The 26,876-nt window shown below is 38.0% G+C and overlaps 1 protein-coding gene across 3 annotated transcripts in view; it reads right to left on the bottom strand.

Annotated features, from left to right (window-relative positions):
• Positions 1-5,703: 5,703 nt before the first annotated feature.
• Positions 5,704-26,876, bottom strand: part of col7a1l (collagen type VII alpha 1-like) — a 101,619-nt gene continuing 80,446 nt past the window's right edge. For all 3 annotated transcript variants that reach the window (XM_083527919.1, XM_083527921.1, XM_083527920.1), the window contains 30 exons: positions 22,512-22,586; positions 22,349-22,384; positions 21,823-22,272; positions 21,668-21,703; positions 20,738-20,764; positions 20,590-20,649; positions 18,697-18,822; positions 18,424-18,495; positions 18,303-18,338; positions 17,175-17,234; positions 17,005-17,049; positions 16,851-16,886; positions 16,036-16,071; positions 15,888-15,944; positions 14,502-14,573; positions 14,212-14,283; positions 14,023-14,058; positions 13,843-13,927; positions 12,998-13,047; positions 12,860-12,913; positions 12,650-12,712; positions 12,505-12,567; positions 11,211-11,327; positions 10,073-10,150; positions 9,939-9,992; positions 9,801-9,849; positions 8,155-8,364; positions 7,453-7,518; positions 6,385-6,570; positions 5,704-6,217 (listed from right to left, as the gene is read on the bottom strand). In XM_083527919.1, the coding sequence (XP_083384045.1) occupies positions 6,204-6,217; positions 6,385-6,570; positions 7,453-7,518; positions 8,155-8,364; positions 9,801-9,849; positions 9,939-9,992; positions 10,073-10,150; positions 11,211-11,327; positions 12,505-12,567; positions 12,650-12,712; positions 12,860-12,913; positions 12,998-13,047; positions 13,843-13,927; positions 14,023-14,058; positions 14,212-14,283; positions 14,502-14,573; positions 15,888-15,944; positions 16,036-16,071; positions 16,851-16,886; positions 17,005-17,049; positions 17,175-17,234; positions 18,303-18,338; positions 18,424-18,495; positions 18,697-18,822; positions 20,590-20,649; positions 20,738-20,764; positions 21,668-21,703; positions 21,823-22,272; positions 22,349-22,384; positions 22,512-22,586 (2,421 nt within the window). In that variant the 3' untranslated portion in view covers positions 5,704-6,203. The remainder of the gene's footprint in view (positions 6,218-6,384; positions 6,571-7,452; positions 7,519-8,154; positions 8,365-9,800; positions 9,850-9,938; positions 9,993-10,072; positions 10,151-11,210; positions 11,328-12,504; positions 12,568-12,649; positions 12,713-12,859; positions 12,914-12,997; positions 13,048-13,842; positions 13,928-14,022; positions 14,059-14,211; positions 14,284-14,501; positions 14,574-15,887; positions 15,945-16,035; positions 16,072-16,850; positions 16,887-17,004; positions 17,050-17,174; positions 17,235-18,302; positions 18,339-18,423; positions 18,496-18,696; positions 18,823-20,589; positions 20,650-20,737; positions 20,765-21,667; positions 21,704-21,822; positions 22,273-22,348; positions 22,385-22,511; positions 22,587-26,876) is intronic.

Here is a 26,876-nt window from a genome sequence, read left to right as displayed (position 1 = left end):
GCCCCATTACACCAGCAGTAACGTCACACACACCCCAAACTGCTGTAAACACTCAGCAAAACGTTCAGGGACAGGCACAGTTCAGCATCTCTCTCTCTCTCTCTCTCTCTCTCTCTCTCTCTCTCTCTCTCTCTCTCTCTCTCCTTTTCTATATTATTAACATTTACCGGAGTTTAATAACTTCTATCTATCTATCTATCTATCTATCTATCTATCTATCTATCTATCTATCTATCTATCTATCTATCTATCTATCTATCTATCTATCTATCTATCTATCTATCTATCTATCAACCCACCTGTCTGTTTGTCTATCCACCTGTCTGTCTGTCTGTCTGTCTGTCTGTCTGTCTGTCTGTCTGTCTGTCTGTCTGTCTGTCTGTCTGTCTATCTATCTATCTATCTATCTATCTATCTATCTATCTATCTATCTATCTATCTATCTATCTATCTATCTATCTATCTATCCACCTGTCTGTCTGTCTGTCTGTCTGTCTGTCTGTCTGTCTGTCTGTCTGTCTGTCTATCTATCTATCTATCTATCTATCTATCTATCTATCTATCTATCTATCTATCTATCTATCTATCTATCTATCAACCCACCTGTCTGTTTGTCTATCCACCTGTCTATCCACCTGTCTGTCCGTCCGTCCGTCCGTCCGTCCGTCCGTCCGTCCGTCCGTCCGTCTGTCTGTCTATCTATCTATCTATCTATCTATCTATCTATCTATCTATCTATCTATCTATCTATCTATCTATCTATCTATCTATCTATCTATCCACCTGTCTGTCTGTTTGTCTATCTATCTATCTATCTATCTATCTATCTATCTATCTATCTATCTATCTATCTATCTATCTATCTATCTATCTATCTATCTATCTATCTATCTATCTATCTATCTATCGCACTTTATCTGAGCTTTGTATATACCTGGATTATTATATGGTTTAACATATTGGATTTGTTCTCCTGTGCTGTACGATCACATGGCCCTCTCAGTGATACAGAATCAATAATGCAATAATACAAATAAATCATATTAAAAGAAAATTATACAAATAAAGTCTATAAATCTAATGTCATAAAATTGAATTTTGAATCTGTAGAATCGACATATAATAATGAACTGTATATATAACATGAATACAATATACAGCGATTATCTATCTGATAAAATATGTTACATAAGTATTAAATGAGAAACTGCTTTGTTTAAAAGCATGCAAAAACGTCTATTTTCGGATTGTTGTTACTTTTATAGTGGCGGCGTGTGTCACATTCTCAGTCTTTGTACAGCATAAATGAGTGACTAAGCGATACAGTAAACATGGTGACATTTTAGTTTTTGGAATTAATTTAACACATCACTAAGAACTAACATCTCATGTGACTTGGCTAACATTTTATTCTTGATTAAAAACAATAAGAACCTTGTCGGCCGTGTTTTATGACGGAAACCTGATAACATGCACAGGATTTTTGGTGTAGTGGTCACTCTGAGAGATAAAAATAAGAGAAAATGTTTAATAATGTTTATTAGTAAATTATTAATTAATAAATGTTTAATAATTAAAAATTTCAGCAATTTCAGCTACACTATATCAGCAAAAGTATTGGGACACCCGACTTTCCCAGCCTTTTGTGTTTGTTCTTTTTTCTAAACTGTTGTCTTTGGAGGCAGTAGCATGAAATTCCTCCATCACCTGAACTCGGAGACCGAAACCTGTTCCTAAGGTTAAGAACTAATCACTACTAGGACTAATTTATTTTCTTTACCACTCTCCAATTAGCCAATGCAGAATGCACAAGCACAACATTTACATTAATGGCATTTGGCAGACGACTTTTTTTTCCCAGAGTGACTTACTGTACATCCAACACCCTGGACAAGAATCCACCCCCACAACGTAAAAAAATATCTTTCATAAAAAATGTTAAACCCATATAATATAATCATAATCATTACAAAATGGACTGAATTTAATGTTATTGTAGACATATACTGTATATTAAACCTGAGCAGAAAAAACATGTAAATAATTCAAACAGGTGAGGGTGGGGTCAGGGCGGGGTCTGGGCACTGGCACCCCCCAGACTGTTGTGCCCTAGGTGATAGCTTTGGGATACCATCGCTCAGGGGTCTGAGAGTGGCAGCTTGGTGTGGCTGGGATTTAAACTCATGACCTTTAGAAGTCCATTGTCTTAAGTCCAATGCCCTAAACACTAAGCTACCAACTTAATAGTCAGTGGCAAATTGTAGACACAAATTTGTCACAAGGAAACCACGCCTCCTAGTTTTATCATGACATCATACAATAAGTCAAAGGTTTTGAGTCAACATTTTAAGATACGCATTCAAATCAACGTAGATTATTCGAGACCTTTTTTTTTAGTTTTGGTAAAAATATTTTTTCTTCGTTTTTAATTGTGAAACTAGGAAAACTTTATTTAAGGAATGACATTATGGGAATGAAGGTTAGGGAGTGTCTAATCATTTTTAACCTCTGGCTTTGTAGTCACTCAGAATGAACAGCAATTACGAGGTCATTAAAACAAATCCGGAAGTCGAGTGGTTCGGTCAAAAGCCTGCTTTAATGATCACCCATGGGCATGGCAATCACTAATACGGTCAAACTCTACAGCGCTCTCAATTAGCTATGTAGTGATGAGTCACTAATCACACTCAATCAACATTACACAATAGTTTTAGAATAATTTAAAACTATTGTAATATATACAGCTTGATGCAGCTGCCAGAGGGACCTGTTGATGTCCTTTTTAACAAGATGGTGGTTGCAGGACAAAAAGACATTTGCATGCATGTAAGATTTGAAATCTCTTGTGGTTGATCAAAATCTAAAATGTCTGCATGAGAGTTATTCTCCTCAGTGAAAGTTACACTGCTTCAAATGTTGCTGATATTAAAAAAAAAAACCTGCATTTTTCCCCATAAATATTTGTCAGGTCAAAAATACTTTTAAGGAAAATGACCAAAATATCAAAAAATCAAATCAAAATTTTTACATAAAATCTGTGACTGCCAGTTTTTTATTAATTATTATTTATTATTCATTTTATCCTAAGGACTTTATGGTGGTGCTTCTTTCTATGGTAGCTTTGTTTATGCTCCAGGGTGTGTGGATGGATCCGTATTTGAGGTTACTGTCCACATCGGTTCTCCTCCCAAAAACATGCCGGTATGTGGATTGTTTCCCGTAAATACTCTCTGTTTGTAAATGACCGCATTACAGCTTTTCTCAGAGAAGAACTTTTTAAACTTTCGGTGGGCTCACCACCTGCAGGAGGGGCCGTAAGGGACCGGTGCTGAGAGGATTGGGCAGCAGTCGAGGCAGGGGCCTGCTTAGACTGCTGCCCCCGTGACCCGAATTACGGAGAAAATGAATGAATAAAGAACTTTTTAAAACTACTTGTTTGACCTCTACATCATGTTGCATACGTCATAAAATAATTTTTAGTTGCTTGGAACAAATTGCGAATGTTTTGGTACATCCTTTTAATTGATTGTATACAATTGTCTACTGTTTTTCGACATTATCAATTGTCATGTTGATCAAAATATAGTATATATATCGTACTGCTTCTCACCTGAATAGTTTTAAACCCCGAAATATCTCGGCATCACCATTTCATTGCATGAGTCATTGAATGCAAAATGGTTAAACCAGTTGTCATAATCTCTATTTACTTTATTTTTTTGTAAACGTGTCTTGAATTGATCAATTGTGCAGATGAATGTCACTAATAAAGGCGAATCTACAGCATCAGATCAACCGATGATCAACCATTTTTCTAAAACAGGTCGAAGATGAATCTCGTGATCCTTGAAAATGAATAAACAATAAGAACAATAGAACTAGAAAAGTGCAGAAAAAGTGTGAATCCTGTCCGGTCTCTTGCAATCAATAGCCAAAATACAGTTTTTGCTGTTGAAATTAATCGATGCTGTACAAAAGAAATTCAGCCTTGTGCATACTGAAACCATGTGCCCTCATACTGACAACATGACAAAACATTTCGAATCTTGTTTGTGAACAATGACAAGAGGACTCGTTATTCTGATGGCAGTTCGATGTTCATTGACTTCCTCTTCTTACAGCTTCTCCCATTAGGGGGCGCCACAGAGGATCATCCGTCTCCATACCCCCCTGTCCTCTACATCTGTCTCTTTCACCCCAACTACCTGCATTTCTTCCCTCACCACATCCATAAACCTCCTCCTTGGTCTTCCTCTTTTCCTCCTTCCTGGTGGCTCCATTCTCAGCATTCTCCTACTGATATACCCCATGTCCCTCCTCTGCACATGTCCAAACCATCTCAATCACACCTCCCTCACCTCGTCTCCAAAACGTCCTACATGCGCTGTCCCTCTAATAAACTTATTTCTAATCCTGTCCATCGTCGTCAACATCTTCAGCTCTGCTACCTCCAGCTCCACCTCCTGTCTTTTACTCAATGCCACTGTCTCTAATCCATACAACATCTCAGGTCTCACCACAGTCCTATAAACTTTCCCTTTCACTCTCACAGATACTCTTCTATCACAAATGCGATGTTCATTGACATAAATACCTAATTTTAAAGCCTGACTAAGGATTTTTTAAAAAGTACAGGCTTTTGCAAGAAATCTAAAGTGTTGTGCTGCTTGTACTAATTGTTTACTGGTTTGCACATATTAAGGAAGATTCGAGAAATGCTTTAAAGCAACTGAGAAAAGATATTTCCTCTCAGCTTTCACCCACACCTCTATTAAATAGTGCATTTTCAGGCTGTTACAAATCATCCAGCAACTGAGTTCCGGTGTCCAAGTGTTTCATCAGACTTGTTAAACAAGTCACACCAACCCAAGCAACCTTATTAATGTCATACCAAAACGTAGGAGTGCGTGTTGTGTTTCGATCACAAAAAAAAGGCAACTTTTAGCCGGAGTTACATTCGTCTAGGGGCACAATCTAGCTCCTGCTGCTGTTGGTGGAACATGACTAATGATTTGTTCCAGGTAACAAACAAACTCCTTACTGTATTGCAGACTATGATGTGATGTCTGTATAATCCTGCTGCAAACTATTCATTCCTTGTATTTCTCTCTCTCTCTCTCTCTCTCTCTCTCTCTCTCTCTCTCTCTCTCTCTCTCTCAGACATGTTTAGATTGGGGATCCCCTAGAACACATTATCTGTCCTTGGAGACTTGTTCTTCCTGCTGTGCATTCATCTGGAGTGCTGGCCCACACTGCATTGACAAAATTACACTAAAGAGAAACAAGAACACACATGGTGATATCTTATTAGATTACAGGTGACCACCTTACAACTTGTACAATGACCTCAGGATATAAATGTGATATAAAGTAATGTGGGGGAAAAGTGGGATTGCCACAGCCTATTGGCCACACACACACACACACACACACACACACACGCACTTGAAAACATCCAGTTCCTTGAGGATTCTCTGTCTGGCCCCAGGAGTCTCTCTCCAGACACGACTCAACAAATTGAGTTGAAGCGAAGCCAATATGGCAGCATTTATACGCAATATGGAGCTCATAGGACTGTATGAAAGCAAGTGTGAGAGAGGTCACGACGTAAGCCCACGCACACCCATACACACACACACACACACACACACACACACACACACACACACACACACACACACAAACAGACAGTGAGAATCATGATTTCCCAATAGTGCCTTTATAAATCCATTTTAATATCCTCAGAAATAGAAAAGGAACGAGCTGGAGCCGAATCGGTTTTAAATAAACGGCGCAGTGTTAGTGCAAAATGACCACAAAGTGTTGATCGAAGGGAGCGTGTAATTCCAATCGTGTCGAAACGTACTGAAACGGTGCAGTAAACATATTTAAGGTTAGGACTTCCATGATCACATGACAAGGGCTATAATTGCATACTGATATCACAGTGCACAGGCAACGTAGGGCTCTTAGTATGCAAATATGACGTACAGTGTTCGCAGATGAGACTTTAAATACATTCGAGACAATTCCAAATGGTTAAACATCAAAACATATACAGCAAGGACAGTAATGTTGCACTTAAAAAAAATGTTAACACAAAAAAAATTTATACAACTAACAAAATGTACAAAAAGAGTAATTGTTTTGTAATGGAAAAGAAATTGGAGTTTGAGTCGTTCCCTAACAGCGAAGGGGTGTCATCAGGACCCAGGATCTGCATAAACACACACACACACACACACACACACACACACACACACACACACACACACCTTTTTAATAGCAGAGTCATAACAAACCTTCATATTGCACTTATTATTGAACAATTGATCAACTGTATTCTGCTGTATTGCAGCGTATTGCTTGTGAATGATTGGTTACCTTTCTGCCCTGGGCTGCAGTAAGTCTGACAGTCATGTTTTGTGCTGAATCGGTTTCTGTTTCCTCCACAGCCGCTGTAGATGAAGGGTCGGCAGGCTCCAGAGCTCGGGTGGAAATACCAGAGCAGCACGTACTCGGAGCAGTGGCCCTCGGACATCGGCTCAGCACAGAATTCTGGGGAGGAAACTGCATAGGAGGTCAACAATATATTATATTATATAATTAACATCAGGTACGAGTAACAGTAGTAATGTTAGTTTAGTGATAAGAAGGGTAATGTGAGTAAGATTGAGTAAGAGTAGTAGAAACAATGCAGTGATAGTAATATTAATACTAGTAGTAATATTGATCATAATAGTAGCAGTAATAGTAGCATTAGTAGTACTAATAGTAGTAGTGTAGAAAATAGCGGTAGTAATAGTAAACTTTCTTTCGGCTTCTTCCATTAGGGGGCGCCACAGCGGATCATCCGCCTGTTTGATTTGGCACATGTTTTTACACTGGATGCCCTTTCTAACGCAACCCTCCCCATTTATTCGGGCTTGGGACCGGCACTAAGGCTTGTGCAAGCCTAATGGCTGGGGTCGGTTCCCTGACGGGGATCAAACCCGGGCGGCAGCGGTCAGAGCGCCGCATCCTAACCACTAGACCACCAGGGAAGCAGTAGTTATAGTAGTGTTAGTAATAATAGTAATAGTGGCAGTAACAGAATTATAGTAACAGTAGCAGTAATAGTAAAATGTAACATTACACATTAACATATGTTTAATATGCCTGTAATTAAGTGTACAACCGCGTCCAATTCTGTTTGCATGAGAAATCCCTGAGAATGATCCATTTTGGAAAATTCCAATTTGAACATAAACAATTTGATTTGTAAATCTATCCATTTTGACAAACACTGTATCATACAGTAACCATGGTTTATTTAAGATCTTCAACTGTTAAACACTGGTACAATTTTAACACAATGCACTTACTATAAAACACTTATTTATTGTACCTTAATGTTTTGTTCAGCTTTAATACATGCTTTTTATTTTATTCGCAACATATAGCAATACCTACTTGGCGTCACCTTGATGGCGTATCTTCGTTCTCTCTGAATGGGCTCGCTCTCTCGGATTTCAGCTCCTGGGAGGTATAAACATTTTTCAGCATATGAAGCATCTGTACACTGCAACACTGTGTCTAAATTTACTCAACTAAAAATTGAAAGCGTTCACTGTGTACACTAATTTATTGCTCAGGAGCCCCTGGTTCCACAACTGACTGTAGAAGACTGAAGAAAGGACATTACTCATAATCACACACGCCAGTGCACATGATATTTCTCAATCTCCGGTGTTTGTGGTGTTTTAACGGTTTATAATCACACTCTTGGTGTCACCCACATGAGGATGGGTTTCCCTTTTGAGTCTGGTTCCTCTCAAGGTTTCTTCCTCATACCATCTAAGGGAGTTTTTTTCCTTGACAAAGTCACCCCCGGCTGCTCATCGGGTATAAATACACATAATTCACTTATTACTGAAATTTTACATTCTGTAAAGCTGGTTTGAGACAATGTCCATTGTGAAAAACTGTACGGAAATAAACGTGAAACTTTAAAATGGCAAATTGTGACACCTAAAATGTAATAAAAGTTTTGTAACTGATATCAAAGTCTTTAAATTAGTATTTCAAAATCCTCCATTGGTTCTTTTTTTCACTGTTTATGAATGTCTTATGAACACCCAAAAGCCTGACCTCGATTATCTGTTTAACGCTCACCTGTGACATTCTCATATGTTAAGTTTGGCTCAGTGTGTGAAACAGTGGGTGAAGCCGTAGAAGATCCCAATGTTAAAGCAGTGTTTTGTCCCTCATTCGCCTCATCCAGATGAGCGAGAGAAGATTCCTGTGTTCCCTCCTCTTCCTTCCTAGTACTTTCTTCTTCTGGATGTTTGGTGTTCATCACAAGAAGGTACGCTTGATCTTTGCCTTGATCGAACAGAAGACAGAAATGTCAACACACTTCGTGCGTTAGAACCTCGTTCTCATTTCGGACTCTTTTCACGATAAAACACGGTGTCACACGTTTCATTTGTATTAATGGATATCTTTTTTCCTCTGAATGACTCCTGAAGCCGCCGCTTAGTTCAGCAACCTGTTCCGCCGAGAACAGAACAGATGGTGGAACCCATGCGGTCTTCATACTAGAGCTGCGGGAGATTCAGAGCACATAACTGTATAAAGAAAAGCACAAATACACACCAGTAGGGCAAAAGCATGCACATAACGAACCACCCACACACTTGACCACACTTTTAATGGCCACTTTATTAGGTATATAGGTACATCTAAGTGCGAGTGTCCGCATATCTTTAAAAATAAGTAAAGATTTTCTTTCACCAAAAACTCCTCATGTGTTTGGTTGGATTTTATTTTGTGCAAAAAAAAAAAACCAAAAAAAAAAAAACGTGGTACAGTATATACAGAGCAGCATCCAAAGTGCATTTCTTCCTGTTGTGTTTAGAGCGTTACAGGCACTGCTGCTAGGTGGACAGTTTTCAGAAAGAATTAAGATGTTTTAAACCAATTTACTAATTTTAGCAAATATTCTTCATTTATGAGATAATATTCTATTCTCGAATCTGATTGGTCTGAAGGTGAAGGTAGTGGTAGCTCAGTGGTTGATCGTCTGATCAAAAGTTTGTGAGTTGAAATTAACAAAATAATAGTACATTGCTCTAAAGGTTTTTGCCAAATGCCATAAATGCTGATTGATTTTTTATGTTATGTATATAATTTTTTTAATAATGCGATATGTTCTGATATCGTTTCTATTGTAACAACTAACACAGGGATTTCATACTGGGTAAAGTTTTAATTTTACATTTTTTAATTCCTAAAGCACAATAGGGAGATTAGACTTTGTACCGTCCCGGTAACATGACAAGCTGCATTCAGAACAATGAAGATTAAACTTTGTGGTGTCTTTGTAACATTTAATTCTTTTAAAAATATTTAAAAAAAAGAGAGAAATTGGTGGGGAAACGACGAGTGAAGCAAGTGAAGATAACGGTTGATAAGGTGCAAAGTACAAAGTAATCGTAATGAAAACACAAAAATACAAAGGTACACAAAATATAAAACCTGGATCTTTGGGAATCACAATAACTATGAGTCCTTGCCCATAGTCTTGACATAAGTGAAGTCAAAACAGGAACTAGGAACTTTCCACAACATGGATTAAAAAATTTATAAATACAAAAAATATATAGATTTTCTTTTAGTTTTAATTAATCAAATGTAATCAAACGTCCGGGTGTAAACCACAGCTCTGGAGCGCTTCATCCCACATTGTCGTTGATTATTTTATTATAACAGCACACTTTAAATATTACAGTCCTCATAAAACCATCTCATTGACTCACCACACTTTCCCACTACTTCTTTGTTCACCAGGTTTTTCACCTCGTCTGCCTATATGATTAAGAATAATAATGGTCTGAGAAAAATATAAAACTTTTCACAGCTTACAGCAGTTACAAAAGACTGGAACCAAAACTCACTGTAAGCCCTGGATTGCCTTTTTCCCCTTTCTGTCCTTCCAGTCCCAACTCACCCTTAATGGAACAAAAACATAGGTCATAAAGAACACAGGATTGGTTTCATAGTCTAGACCTTTCTTTGTAGAACAGCTTACGTCTATGCCTCTTTGTCCAGGATTTCCTTGTTGGCCTCTTTGGCATGGCTTTTCTCTTCCTCTTCTTCCTCTTTCTCCCTGAGAAAAAGTATGAAACGTGATATTGAGCTGGTATATTGTCATTAAACTGCCTCTAAAGCCTTCATCCTTTCTCCAGTACCTCTTGTTACACCGGTGGCGGGTGGTCACGGCCAGTAAAGCCTTCTCTGGTGGCCTAAACACTATCTGACCTACATTTACAACCTAAATTCTAATATTTGTTCCATGAAATTGTATTAATTTATTCCCAACAGTTTATTCTCCTCATTTCGTGTTTCTCATGGCTTCACTGCTTCCAGTACGTGTATGTGGATGTTAGATTTTTTTGTCCAATCAGATTTCTGCGTCTATGTGCTGCCATGTGAATCTAATCTGCCCAGAGCCTTCAGAATCAGTACTGCTGGCTCCTTTACTATAGAGAATATTAGCAACAGGTTTGTTTCTTTAACCAATCAGATCTCTGATTCTCCTCACAGTGCAGCTCGCTGGCCCAGAATAGCGTCAGCATTTTTCCGTCCTCTGATTGGATGGTTAGAGGGAAACTGTTACAGCCAAGTTCGACTGTCAAAACACGTGTGTAGCTCTGCACACATTAATATATCGGAGTTAGACTTTAATAATACCCACGGAGGAAGAGAAATTGATTTGGTCTCGGACATATTTAAAAATACATTTTGAAGAAAAACTAGACATCGTGAGGAGGTCGGCCAACACTGAAGCTAGCTAGCGTGTCTCAGCCCGGGAAAGGGTTTGTTCTCCACTTCAAAACCAGTGAATACGAGCGGTACCACTGGATTACAGCCTCTGAGGAGCGGTGCACATTATGAGTCTGCATCTCTGGTGAGTAGGTTGTATTTTATTAACATTTTTATGTTTTTGTCATGTTATTAGACAAACATTGATTTTGAACTGCTCCAGATGTTGTAGGTGCACAGATGTGGTTGTAGTGTAGAGTTTTGGAGTCTTAACTGGGTTTCTTGCTTTAGTACAATGGTTTTTACCCTCCATATGTGAAATTCCTCTCTCTCTGTAATGCCACGCGTTGTTATATTGCGTTTTTGTATTGTATTGATGGTTTCTATAATAATAATAGTAATACCTTAGGTCCAACTTCCCCTTTAGGTCCAACTGGGCCTGGTCGACCTGAAGCTCCAGGAAGACCTGGTGAACCTGGAGATCCTTTAAAACCTGGGAATCCTGGAAAACCTTGAGGTCCCTGTAAAGGAGCACAGACCAAACATCTCCGACATGACGCACAGCATACAGTCAATGCAGTTTAATTTAAAGAAATGTATTTGAAAGCCTCGAAGATAGTAAATAACGTAAACTAAAAGAAATATATTTAAAATAGGTAGAATTTTATTAAACATTAATGTACTTTTGTGCCATGTATATTTACTTGAAGGAAGGTAGAATTTAAATAAATCTCTGCATCTAAAGCAAAAGTTAACAAAAATTAATGACAATTTATAAAACTTTGTGTTTGCCAGATTTGCTGTCAGATTCTCCTGCCCATTATATTTCCATATATGGCATTTGGCAGATGCCTTTATCCAAAGTGATTAACATTTATCTCATTTATCCAGTTCAACTGAGCAGCTATGTGGTTAAGAGCCTTGCTCAGGTGCCAATTAGGATTCAATGAATCAGTCCAATGCATTACAAAACTACCACCTTCCCCAATTTACAGTCGTCCACCATTTATCGTGGTAGTTACGTACCAAAACCGACTGCGGAAAAAAGGAATTTCTACGATAAATGGAGGCTTTTGTTTAATTGTTTTTAACCATAAATCATTCTCTCACACTCTTTAAACACACACAATAAACATTTGCAAGAATTCAAGATACATGCCACTGCATTCTTTATTTTTATTGGCCAAATGGTGATGTATATCTTCAACTCCGCCCTTACAACCAATAAATAAGCAAAAACCTACGTTTTTTTGTCGCGCTACTCATTTCTTATGATGAACTGAAATCGGGACATGAACACAATAGTTATGTGCCAAATTGAAAATCGAACCGTGATAAATCGAGGGACGACTGTTTGCAAATGTTGATTCAAAATGATATGGTAACATGTCTGAAAATGATGTGTGCAAAATTATAGAACGTGTGTTGATAGAACGTAATTTGTAGGATGACTAGCATAATTAAAGATGGTCGACAGGAAATAGACTTGAATTTTAGATACTGGTTTGAATTTTGAATGTTTGTTTTTTTTTCCCTACAAAATCCAAAATGGTGGAAAATCTAATTAGGGGAAATTGACTTTGGACACATGGTTAAAAAAAAAATTTATAATAAAAATAATTTGCAAAATAGAACCCAATTTGATGCTATTCACCACACATTAGTTATTATGACCCCATAATAATAATTCATACTAACCTTCTCTCCTCTTTTCCCTGGTTCACCATCAAGTCCATGTACTCCTCCATCACCTTTTTCTCCCTAAACGATAGCAACAAATAGCCTACTGTATTGAGCATGCAAAGTGAATTCCACTGACTACTCCATGATTCTGAAGACTCACTTTTCGTCCTGGAGGTCCATTTAGTCCAGGAATGCCTGGTGCCCCAGGGTCTCCTATACTGCCCTGTATTTAACATTGAATGGAAATTATTTAGTAATAAATATGTTTATTACATGACTGAACAACAGGATTAAAAAAAAACAAAAAATAATACAGGGTGTAATTTTAGTGCATTAACATGAAGTGTATCTTTTGATATAAAATAAATACCGGTTCCCCGTCTATTCCTGGGATTCCCATCCTGCCTGGCATGCCTCGGAAACCCTAAAGATGAAATTAATAGACAGATAGAAAGAAAGACAGATAGATAGATATAATAACCATTCAGGGTGCATGTTAGATCTTTACCTGTTCTCCTTTGTTTCCTTTGTCTCCTTGTAATCCAAGTTCTCCTTTCTCTCCCTGTAGAAATAAGAAATACAAAGAGTGAAGAAGTTCAACAACAACCAAAAAAAATCCATAGTTAATACCATATTTATTTCCAACAGAAACAGAAAACCTTCATCCATTTAACTATAGTTATAATGTCCTAATGAATAAACAAGCGGTAGGGGGGGGGGGGGGGGACACTTTTGCACTAGTCCTTATATCTCAAAATCGGAACAAGCCAGTTGTTCATCTTTGCGACTGACGCACATGCTCTAACAACAAAGTCACTTTGATTTGTCATTCTTGTGATCTTTTCATACACATTACAGAGCACAGTTGATTATTTATTGCTTAATTGCATTATGCAGCACATCTGTCAGGAAACATCTGTATAATCGTTAGATTTCTCCGCTTATTTATTCAAATTTTTTCAATTCATTTGTTTCTAGAGTGTGCTCAGAATTTATTTTGGAGTTACGGAGCATTAGGTAGTTTTAACCTTCGCAAACTGTCCTGGATGGAGGTCAGAAGTTCCAGGTCACAAGCTTTAGACATATGCAGAACCTTTAGTGGGAGATGTTTGTAAAAAATTATGTGCTATTACTATTATTAATGAAACTAAACTTCACACATCTGTTTCAAACACATCATATAAACAGTCAAAAATGAAAATACTTTGGGTCTATCCCGATTGGCTTAGGGTCAGATGATTGACAGGCAGTTCCCATGACAACAACATGTTCATCTCTAAATATCTCCTTCACAACATTAGGTTTCAAAGCACGCTTAGAGTAGTTAAAGAATTAAATTTTTAAGTTTTTTACTTGCCTCTTCACCCTTTTGTCCTCGCAGCCCCATGTCTCCCTTGTCGCCTTTTTTACCCTGCAGTCCATTCGCTCCGTTACGACCCTACGACACATTGGACGATTCTCGTAAAGCATAAAATGATGGAGATTGAAGTGCAATGTCCATGAAATTCTTTTTATGATGTCATTATAATTTACCGCTTCTCCATTGGTGCCTGGTTCTCCTGCTTCTCCCTGTGTACAAGATGAGATGAGAAAGAAAATGTGTTCTTATGAACAATTTTAAACTATTTTTGAAAAATGTGTAAACCAGTGTAATATGTGGCTTATTAGTTGAAATTTGTTGAACAAAAAGAAAAAAAGATTATAAACAGTTTTGAATCTGACCTTTTGTCCAACAGGCCCTCGAGCTCCAAAAGGCCCCATACTGCCTTTGAGTCCAGCTTCTCCCTTCAAACCCTGTATTGTAGTTACACAGTTACAAATGAGTCACATTAGGAATTTAGAAAAGCCAATCATTAAGTGTGAATCCAGTGAAGAGCGATTAGTGCTGTGTGAGCTTCATAACCCTTCTCTATGAATGAGGATGTGCGCTACAGCATCTTTAACACATAATATGGGTCTTAGCCATTTGGTTTGTCATGTGGGATTTACAACAATCAGTAAAAGCATCTCACCTTCAACCCTGGCGGTCCATCCTCTCCTTTCTCCCCTTTATCGCCATCAAATCCAGGAGATCCTCGTTCACCCTTTAGATGGAAGAAAGAGGAAGAAGAATTTCTTTACTCTGGTTGGTTAGAAAGTGTTGATTATTCCAGCAGAAATAAACAGCGTGAACTTTTGAAGGTTCAAACACATGTTGTTTAAAACTCCAGCCAATCAGACTGGTGCTAGTCAGAGTGTGTTTAAATTTGTGTTAATTTAATATCTTTTTTCAATCCACAATGGCTGACAGAGGAAAAGAAATTGACACTGTGACAAAAAGAAAATGTATGAGGTTAATATCGATGCTTCTGCTACAGATAATGTATGTGTCTTTCGGCTTCTCCCGTTAGGGGTCGCCACAGCGGATCAGCCGCATGTTTGATTTGGCACATGTTTTTACGCTGGATGCCCTTCCTAACGCAACCCTCCCAATTTATCCGGGCTTTGGACCAGCACTAAGAGTGGCTGGGGTTGGTTCCCTGACCGGGGACAGAACCCGGGCTACAGTGGTGAGAGCACCGCATCCTAACCACTAGACCACCAGGGACCTTTGCTTTAGTAATGGCATTTATTCAAAATGCATGAGATTCCTGTCTGTGATACTTCGCTCTGTCGTACTGCGTATCTCTATAATATTGATGGTTTCTATAGCCGTGGGATGATAACAATGGGATTATGAGGTGGACCGTTTCAAGTGGGAAAATGTGTGGCTCGTCATTGGCTGGAGGTAACGCTGTACTGAGTTTACATGTTGTTGTTTCTCAGCAAGATTAAAAGCTGCACTGCTCCACAATGTTAAAAGTAACTACTGTATAAATGGATAAGAATTATGATGTTATTCATTCATTCTTTTACTCCCGCTTATCCGTAATTCGGGTCGCGGGGGCAGCAGTCTAAGCAGGCCCCCGCCTTCGACTGCTGCACAATCCTCTACCGCACCGTCCCTTACGGTCCCTCCTGCAGGTGGTGAGCCCACGGGAAGGTGGCCCCACGTCACTCCGACGTCACGGACCTTGATATTTCCCTCGTAAGGGACCCCCGGAGCATAGAGGGTTAAGGGCCTTGCTCAAGGGCCCAAGAGTGGCAGCTTGGCGATACCGGGGCTTGAACCCCAGACCTTCCGATCGGCAACCCAGCGCCTTAACCGCTGGAGCCACCACTCCCCTAGAATTATGATGTGTTATTCTTAAATAAATAAAAAGCTCTATTCAGCTTCTGGGCAGTAATAGTAAATCTGATTTGTGTCAAGCCACATCATACCACCCATCCTTCATTATTTTCTTATCACAGCATGTTTTATATCCTACCATGTACTAGAAGCACAAATAATCCCACAAAGGACAGCTCAATTTTCATACCGCATCTCCTTTAATGCCTTTATATCCACGTGGCCCAGGCATGGACAGAGGACTGCCCTGTGCACAAAAAAGACCAGGAAGAAAAGATTTTATAGTCCAGCTATTAGGTAATCTGGCAAGTTTATTTAGGGTTATAGATGTTTCTTACTTTTTCTCCTCGGTTGCCTGGTAGACCTTTGTCCCCCTAATAAAGAGAGATTTCAAATGTAACAATAAAATAAAATACATTTCAATGAGTTGTAAGGTTTTATTGACGAATCGCAATACCATTTTTCTTCTCTCTTATCAAGTTTTTACCCACATTTATAACCACAAATGACTGTAAAAGTCTGTAGAAAGTATAATACTCATAATCTTACATTCCAGTGCTCATGTTAGTTCTCACTCTCCAGTGTTCTGTATTGTTTAAAGACTATAATTTACTCTTGATGTCACCCAAATGAGGATGGGTTCCCGTTTTGAGTCTGGTTCCTCTCAAGGTTTCTTCCTCATAACATCTAAGAGAGTTTTTCCTTGCCACAGTCGCCATGGCTACTCATCAGGGATAAATACACATCGTTGCTTTGAGACAATGTCTGTTGTAAAAAAGCGCTATAGAAACAAACTTGACTATCGATAGATTGATTCTCACAATCCTGACCACAGGTAGCTACAGCAATGTTGGGTTTTACAATCTTCTGAAGATAAGGCAAGTGCTTTTCTGTTACATTAATCAGGAGCCATGTTAGATTTATTTACTATTGGACTTGCTTTATGTTATAGATAAAGATGGTTGGTCCCACTGACTCTGTGACTGCTATCATGTGGCCAGGACATATCTACAGAGGCATTACCAGCATCCCTAAAGCACATTGTCATATGATTAATATGTATAATCCACTTAATTCTCTTTTATAAGAAAGATAAAAGTACCTGAAAAACCCTTAATCAACCTCTCAAAATTGACAATTTCAATTCACTCACCTTTTCACCTTTTACACCAGAGAGACCTTTAGGACCCTAGGGCAATTAAAAGAAGATAATGTATCAGTATTAATTGTTTATTAATAAAATAGATTTCGGATTAGGCTACATCAATGGTTCATAAATGAATGCAATAAATGTTGTATTATTTTACCATAAGTCCAAGTGGCCCTCTGACACCCAAAGTACCCTTGGGGCCCTACAATTCAAATAAATTAACTATGGATTATAATGCATTTGGAAGAAAAAAAAACTCTACCACTATACAACAGAATATTGACACAATTCATTTAAATCTTCATTTGCCATTTCATCCCACTTTACCCTGCGCCCTGGAAGTCCAGCCACGCCCCTCTCTCCTGGCTCCCCCGGGATGCTTTCGCCCTGGAAGTAGATAACAGATGGTCGATTTTCTTAAGAAGTGACCTTTTAGTACAAGAACATCTTACAACCTGCAGTCCACTTTACACAGTGAGGAGGACGAGAAGGCAAGAAAGACCCCAAAAATCACAGATTCCAAATTTTCTTGGATGCTATGTTTAGAAATAGTTGTTAAAATGGCAAAACAGTGATCGATTCTCGATTTGCTTGTATGGTTTGACTTGTTTATGGACGGAACCTTGTTCCTGACTAAAACTTCCTGCTACACCACTGCAGGTATTCCCCGGCATACAATAGAGGTGCGTATAGATGTTCCCACCGTAACTTAAAAAAATCGAGACAATTTACAGGACTGTAATGCATATAATTTACAGTATATACTGTATGTATGTGGTTGAGGGCGCCTGGCCGAGCACCGGTTTGCGAGTGGAGGGCGGAGCCAGACTCAGTGTCTGGTTGTGCAAACAAAAAAAAACAGCGAGGGACAAGAACCACAATTGGGCCTTGAAGCACCAAAAACACAAAAATATATGCGCTCTAGCATAACACATGACAACTGAACTCTGTCGGCCGCCGGCGAGAGTACGGCATCTCACAAGGTGGGAGATGGGTACATCCTAACAACGTCCCAATGTATCCTACAGAAATTAAAATGTCGCGTAAAAATATTTACATTTTTGAGCGACGTTTTAATTTTTGTACGATACCTTGCCTAAATAAAGCCTATAAAGTTTTGCTATCGTCGTTGTAAGATAAAAAAAAGCAAGTCAAACCATTGTAACTCGAACACTAACTGTATTTGCCTAAAACGCACCTATATCTGACCAAGACTACAGTAATTACATACTAGGGACTGTAAAATATAGACAGATCATTGATGCTATGGGGCTGCATTGCAACTGCTGGTCCAAAGTCTTCAAAGATCAATAATATGATTTTTTGTGGTTTGACTCTTAGGACAGCCGTATACACGAAGATCCAGGATCTTTTATAAAATGAGAGTAATAATTGCTATTCTTCCAATATTGTTTTGGTTATTGACTGTACAAATAGTTAAAATAAACCCTTTACCTTGTCACCTTTCACTCCTGGTGGACCTGTAATCCCCTGTAATAAATAAACAACAGACTGCAATGTAGATATAGTCCATGTCCTCTTTTCATGTAAACTAGAAATTTGTTTGCTACTATACTTCTTTTCCTGATGTTCCTGGTGCACCAGGAGTGCCAGGCGATCCATTTTTTCCTCGTCTTCCCCTGTCTCCCTACACGTGAGGAAAATTTACATTTTTTAAACAATTTCAGTTATTAATTAAACAGTACAATATATTAGGAGTTATAAAGGATATTCATATTATTATTAATACCTATTATTAATACTATAGAATATTAGTTAGTTACAGTGGGAAAAAAAAAGAAATGTACACTTATTTCTCTGTTGAGAAATGTAACTTGTGAACACTTACCGGTTTACCTGGCTCTCCAGGGTCTCCTGGATCACCTCTTTGACCAGAAGTTCCTGGGATCCCAGGGTTACCCCTGATGCCCTGGATTCCCTGTGCTCCAGGAGGTCCTGGTTCTCCAGGCTCACCCTGGGGCAACAACACAAAACAGAGTAAACAGAATTCCCTGAAGAGTTTAATGATTTCTATACTGGTGATGCACCTGAAAAAATTGGTAGTATATTAGTTTATGATGTTTTTTTTTTTTTTTTTGTATTCATGTATACAATGTTGTAGTTCCTAACCCAAGCTCCACTTCTTAAGATACAGTATACTCTTCCATCAGTAAAAAAACGTTTATAATCATTTATACATTAAAATTGCTAGGGTCAAAATCAGACCTTGTTCGAGTTCACACCATTGGCAACTTGACAACATTGGGCATTAAACCCCCAACCTACTGAACCACCGAGACACTATTGCCCTTAAATATTTTAGGGGAGAAATCTGGGGTATTTGCAAAGTTCAGAACAGACATGGTGTAAAAGGCTTAGCCATGCCTTGAGCATAATACCTTCTTGTTTGTGGTACCACATCTAGGATGTAAATATTCAATGACCTGGGCTTAGGTGCTCAATTTCACCTCTGGAGCACCTCTGTATACCCAAACATAAGCTAACTCTTAGAGACCTTCTTCAAAGAGCTCAAGACTGAAAAGTAAAATAATTTGCTTTAATTTAATTGAAAAATCCATAATATTCCACACTTTATTTTCATGATGTTTTTTTAATTGACTTGGACTTAACTGGGAACTATTTGTATTTGTATTTATCTTGTTCTTGGTTGTCGGTTTCGCTAAATACTGGCTTGATCTTGAACAATTGTTAATTGATTCATGTCTGTGTCGTCTTTTCATGCACAAAGTCTAAAAGAAGTCAATCCTTCTTTTAGAAGACAGCCTACACAGAGAGGAGGAAGGTGGTAGCTTAGTAGTTAAGACTATGAACTTTAGATGTGAAGGTCATGAGTTTAAATCCCAGCCAAAACAAACTGCTCCTCCGGGCCCCTGAGCGAGGCCCATAACCTCATAGCTGCTCAGATTTATGACTGAGATAAATGTAAGTTGCTCTGGATAAGGGCATCTGCCAAATGCCATAAATGTAAACAATGGAAGAATGCATGAATGAAACCTAGATAAAGTCCACCCTCTGCCTCAAAAATAATTTGATGTTTTTTTTTATTTTTTTTTTATTCAGTCTTTCTGTTGTTTAGACTCAATCTTGACTTGGCCTCATCCCTCATTTTAAATAATTAGAATAAAAATAGAATAAAAAGTTTGCAAAAGAAAGGTCATCCAAAAATATCTAAGTCAACATCAGGCAATCAGTAAACAAAAACAGGTGTCTGTAATGTCTGTAGGTCATGTGGGTTGCTGTGGGGTTTTGCTTTCCTTTACAAGAAAGTTCTTTATTAATCTATGTTCAAACACTATCACCTTTACAATAGTTTCCTTACACAGCAGCGTTCCTGCTACTTCTGGAATTTGTCCTGGAAGTCTTATTTTCGAATCGTGTCACCCAATGTCACCCAACACCCGGCTCTCCTTTCTGGGTGTATGAGTGAGGGAACTTCTTCGGTGGTTGCACACCCGACCAGGTTCATTCATAACATCAAAACTGACACGAGCGTGCAAATGAGCGGAAAACAACAACAAAACAAAGATATTTTTTTTTTTCATGGACTCCCCGTACCGCCTCATCAAGATCCACCACTGGTGTTACAAAACTAGTCTCGAAACTTTTTTCTACCACCTCATATGCATACATGATGGTAACAACTTAAGTGACGAGAAAGATTACACTATAGTTATTTTCGTTTCTTTTAGAGAGAAAAAATCAGGTGATAAAGGACTTTTACCTTCTGCCCAGGTGGACCAGCCTGACCAACAGGACCACGGTGTCCGATTCCAGGCTCGCCCTTGAAGAACACATTGACATTTCATTCCAAGATCCAAAGCTTTCAACTCAATAGTCGTTTTCCATGTTCAGGTTTACAATAAAGTTACCTTCTGTCCTTTTTCTCCAATCTCACCCTGTACAATCACCAAAAGATAAAAGGAACACATTATAACTAACTTATTTGTATAAATATCACTGACATAACTTTATGACCACCTGCCTAATATTTTGTTGGTCCCCCTTTTGCTACTAAAACAGTTTTGACCTATCAAGCATCAACAGCTTTAACTTCTTTAGCAATCTGAGCTACGGTAAATCGTCTGTTGGATCGGACCACACGGACCACCTTGTTGCCGTCTCACCACTGTTCCTTGCTTGGATCACCTTTGATAGATACTGACCACTGCAGACCAGGAACATCCCACAAGAGCTGCAGTTTAAGAGATGCTCTGCCCCAGACGTCTAGACATCACAATTTGTCAAACTCACTCGAATCCTTAGGCTCACCCATTTTTCCTGCTTCTAACATCAACTTTGAGGATAAAAATGTTCACTTGCTGTCTCATAAATAAATCCACCCACTAACAGGTGGTATGATGATGAAGAGATCATCAATGTTATTCACTTCACCTTTTATAATGCCATAATGTTATGCCTGATCAGTGTACATGGAATTATAATGTGTAACAGTAAATATATAAAAATATACGCAATTATTGGGTATTGAGTTTAATGGGTTAATTAGAAGAAAAGCAGGCAGGGTTTTTCTTCTTCAAGCACTTTGAAAAAATGAGAGAGTAAAGGAATTATGAATATTCAGATTGAATGCTTCAAGTCGTGATAAAATAAAAATAGCTCTCTGAGGACATCAAAGCTAATTGAGCGAGGCTACTGTTCTGGCTGCCCAGTTTGATTGACAGTAATAATTTTTCAACATGGCAAACAGGGGGTGGATGATGTCACATGTGAGTGGGGTTGAACTAAGGAACAGAGAAGCATTAATAAGATATTGAGCAATAAAGGAAATTCGTTATCACCTTGGGTCCTGGTAGCCCGTTTTCACCCGGAGGTCCCTTTAAAAGAAAATAATGTTGTTACTACGTAACATTAAATCTTTAGAAAAAAAACTGGAGTTATATGAATGTATGCTGGTGTACTGCTCGTCACATGACCTATGTGATGAACCTCCCACCTTCAGAAATTCATACTGAGAGATGTGGGCCCTCATGTCTTCTTCTCTATCCATCTCTCCCAACCTTTCTCTCTCCATCATCTCCCACTCCATCCTTTGTCTTTCCGCTATGTCCTCTCTCTCTATTTCTTCCTCTGGTTCTGCGACTTCCTCTCTCTCTGACTCCTCCTCACTCCTCTGTTCAAGCTCCATCCTCTCTCTCTCCATCTCCATCCTGTCTCTCTCTCTCTCTTCATCCCATTCCCGGTCTTCATTCTCGCTCTCGATGCTTCTTTCTTCGTCTAAATCTCCTGACCAGTGCAATTCTGACTCAGCGTTTTTTGACTCCTCTCTCTTCTCTCTTTCTCCGTCAAACTGTCTCTCCATTTCTCTTTCCACTTCAACTTCAGAATCTGTTTCAGGGTATATTTTAGTTTCAGGTTCTCGCTCCATATATTTCGGCTTCTTTATCTGTAACGAGAGGGAAGGAAACTGTAACAATCGCACGAGTCTTGTTTTTTTCATCAGTAGGAAATAACACACTCACCTTTTGTTTCTTTTTCCTCCTTGCGCTATTTGAGGGCTGCAAGAAATGCAGAAGGAGGAAGAGGTTTATTATAACTACATGTTGCTTTTTTTATATAACATAATATTTTATATGGTGAGCTATGAGTCAGCCGAAGGCGTCATCACAACACAGGATGTTTTACCTCATAATCAGGTGAACGGGCGCTCCTCTTCACTTTAGGCATCGCTCCATGTGCATCAGACCTCGACACGACCCCCTGAAAACATCCACACAATGATAGACTCTTCATCAAACCAGTGTATAATGTGATTATCTACAAAGACCTTTGTGGAATCATTTTGTATAAAAAAATGCTACATAGAAACTTAAATAAAACCTATATAGAATATCATCTAACATACAATACTGCTGAAATCTGGAATCTGATCGGTCAGAAAGTTGAGAATTATTGTCTATAACAGCAGATCCTTCAGTATGTGTAGATTAATGCACTTGTTATAATATTTTATTGTTTCTATAGTAACAACCCAGAAAGAAAGAGGATCCTATTACTTTTGATGAGATATTGAAAAATATTTCCTAATAACTCAACTGAAATAAATCAAATAAAAAAATAAAATAATAATAAAAAAATAAAAATAAATAAATAAATAATTAAACCCCTGACACACACACATTCACAACACATTTATTGGCTACTAATGATATGGTTTTTAATATAAATTATTAAGCATTTCTGTTTGACCAAAAAATTAGACGAGATTAAAACTTTCAGCGCAACATATGTTTATTTATTCACGACGTACTTTCTTTACTCTGATATAAAATAAATAAATAAACTCCACCGAAAAATAATTTAAATCATTAAACATTGGTTTTGTGATGCTCCAAGTTTCAAATCAGCACCAAAATCTGCCATGATGCGCACAATGGGCAATTGACCCTCTGGGGTCCACAAACACGCCGGCGCGTTTGGTGGCAATTTTTGTTTATAATGGCTTAAATTACTCTCTTTTTAATCGTACAGATAAGAGAAATAAATCGTTCAAGTCCGAAAAGGGTCGACTTTTGTTCGTATACACTCATAGTAACAACAAAACGCTGTGTTTTTGTATAATAAAGAAAACAGACAGGGGGCGCTCTTTGCCATCTCTGTCATCTGTCTTCAAAGACACTCAAATAAAACAACCTGAATCTCAGTGAATATTTGCCTCACAGACATAATAAATATATGTATAAAAAGCTCGAAATGTCTACTTTTAAATACAATTAAAAATATTCCCTGATTCTGTAATTCATATGAAAGTTATATACACTTTCTCCGGGATCACCTCAGAAACCGTCCGTGTGGAAACAGCAAAAAGTTCTGTTTGGTGACCTGATGATTTACGTTATTTAAAACGCCATAATAACATTTACAAGAATATTTTGTCTTCATGCTTTATGTTGAGCTTGGTTTCACTAATAATAATCATCCATTTGCATAAAGCGTCCATATTTAAACAGATTTACAATGTTTGATTAAGTTGCGATTAAATGTTTTAATCGATTGACAGCCCTAATATTAATATGATGTGAGGTCCAGTTACCAGCGTGACACTAAAACAGGTAGTAATAATGGCTATTTTATTTAAGTACATTTTAGATCCCAAACTACTTCAACTTGAGGAAAAAATTGTCAGTAATTTAACTTTTACCAGAGAATTTTTAAACAATAGTATCTGTACTTCTACTTAAGTGAAGGCTGTGTGTACTTTTGCCACCTCTTGTGTGTGTTTATTATTATTGTCAGATAGTACTAATTTAAACATGAGTATCTTCGATGGGGGGGGGGGGATTTTTTTAATACACAAACTTATGTAGAAAATCTGTGTCTCTCGGTATTACGTAGTATGGTAACCAAAACCTTCTAGGGTAGTAGGGGACATAGAAAGAGACACACACACACACACACACACACACACACACACACACACACACACAATAAATTAACAAATAGCACACAAAGAAATAAATAAAGACACCAAGACATGTTTAGGAAACTTAACATATTTACTGACACACATGCACAAGAAAAATAACCACACACACACACACACACACACACACACACACACACACACACACACACACACACACACACACACACACACACACAGCAAATGAGTGGAATTTCACCAGTGAAAACAAGTCGTATAAAACATCCAAAAAAAGGAATACATTTCCATATATCTCATTTAGTGTAACTACAGAAAACAAAAGAATAAAATCCCAGAAACAAAACCTTTTTTTCCCCCTAATGTATTTTCAATAAATAAACCAGTGAGGAAATTGAATATGCTGTCACAAACTTATAGGAACTCTTATAATGAAAAAATAATCAGAGTGCAGCACTTGAGTCAGTAAATAAATAATAATGATGAAGCACAACACTAACAGCAAGAAAATGTGAAACTGGAACTGTTTTTTTTTTTTTTTTTTTTTTTCCTTGTAAATTTTTAGCTTCGTTGTATTAAACTCCACTCTGGGCTGGAAGAACGTGGCGCGTGACATCACCGGTGTGCGACGAATTCTGGCACTTCGGATCTTCCCCAGCTTTAACGTTTTCCAATTGTTTACTCAAACTCACACACTCACACACACGCACACACACGCACACGCACAGCGTCCCTCTAACGGTTTAGGTGATCTCCTGCGTTAAGAATCCAGAAAGAGAACGGATTAAATAAAGCTAAGCCAGCTGTTGAGCTGATGTGAAGCTGCGTGCCATAGCCATAAACCGATTCGCCGTGTGCCAAATGCATGCTGGGAAGTTCCATTCATACTGCTTTTTTTACGAAGGCTTTTCATATCAAATTAGGTAAATAAGGATGCATTGAGATGGAGTGTTTTCCTTTTGATGTGTGTTTTATGCTGTGTTCACACTGGTGAAATTCTCAGAAGTGAATTAGATTTAATACAGACTTAAAAAAAAGCAACATTTAACCCTCAAACGAACAAAAAAAAAATCAGTGTGCAAACAAAAATCTGAATTTTTATGGTAGTTTATCAAACTTTCCTAATCTGCATTCGTCTGGAAGCATTTCATGGATTTAGGTTAGATGATTTAAAGGAAAATGTTAGCTTCAGGTGAAATATCTCCTTTACCAAGCAAAGCAACACACGCACCAGAAATGAAACCCGAAACGAATGGCATTGCAAAGACGAGATATTAGTTCATGCCACATGCTAAAGCTTCATGCCTCAGCCAAATATCATTTCCATCATCATTTTTTTTTTTATTTTCATGTATTAGGTATGTTCACTGAACACCTGTTTGACCCTTTTACAATTTTTCTTAGTTGCTTTGAAGTGTTTCTCAGATCAGAATTAAAATTTGAAAAATGTGAAATTCGAATAAATTAAAAAATAGTAACTGTTTAATCTCCACATCATGTTGTCACTTGTGCACATCATAAAAACGATTTCTTGTTGCTTTAAACAAATTGCGAATGCTTTGGTACATTCATTTAGTTGATGGTGTACAATTGTTTGCTGTTTCCTACTACTGTGTCCTGCTGATCAAAATACACCGATCAGGCATAACATTATGACCACATGCCTGATATTGTGTTGGTCCCCCTTTTGCTGCCAAAACAGTAATGATCATTAACATCTTTAACTTCTTCAGCAGTTTGAGCTACAGTTACTCGTCTGTTGGATCGGACCACATGTTTCAGCCTTCGCTCCACACGTGCATCAGTGAGCCTCAGCCGCCCACGACTCTGTCACTGGTTCACCACTGTTCCTTCCTTGGAGCACTTTTGATAGATACTGAAAACTGCAGACCAGAATCATCCCTCAAGAGCTGCAGTTTTGGAGATGCTCTGACTCAGTCGTCTAGACGTCACAATTAGTCAAACTCCTCAAATCCTTACGTTCGCACATTTTCCCTGCTTCTAACACGTCAACTTTGAGGAAAAAATATTAAAATGCTGCCTGATAAATAAATCCCACTAACAGATGCCATAATTTAAAGATAATCAGTGTTTCACCATTTCATTTCACCAGTCACTGGTCATAAAGTGATTCCTGATGGGTGTATATTAAACTGGTTCTCACCTCAATAGTTTTAACCCCTAAAACATCTACAGTAGTTATCAGTTCATTGCATAAGAAACTGGATGCCAAATGGTTAAACCAGTTGTTCTAATTTGTCAAATTGTATTTATTTTCCTTTTTTTTTCAATTACTCAACTTTAGTTTTTTTGTAAATGTGTCTTGAATTGATGAATTGTGCATATGATCTATAGCATCTGATCAACCAATGATCAACTAGTTCTCTAAAACAGGTCAATGAGATGAATCGCGATTGGTGATGGAGTAAAATACGGAATTACAATTTCTAAAAATGGATGAAGAACCAGGAAATGAACGGACACCAGTACAGCACAGTAAAAGTGTAAATCATACAGTAATGTGAATATTTGTGCTGTTGAAATTACAGAAGACATTCAAAACTGCATTTTCAATCATTATAATCCAAACCGTAGTTTAAACCAGGAAA

Source organism: Silurus aristotelis (assembly GCF_946808225.1).
Source record: "Silurus aristotelis genome assembly, chromosome: 24".
Taxonomy (NCBI): Eukaryota; Metazoa; Chordata; class Actinopteri; order Siluriformes; family Siluridae; genus Silurus; species Silurus aristotelis.
Note: the sequence above shows the minus strand (reverse complement) of the source record. Positions and strands in the feature narration are given on the sequence as shown.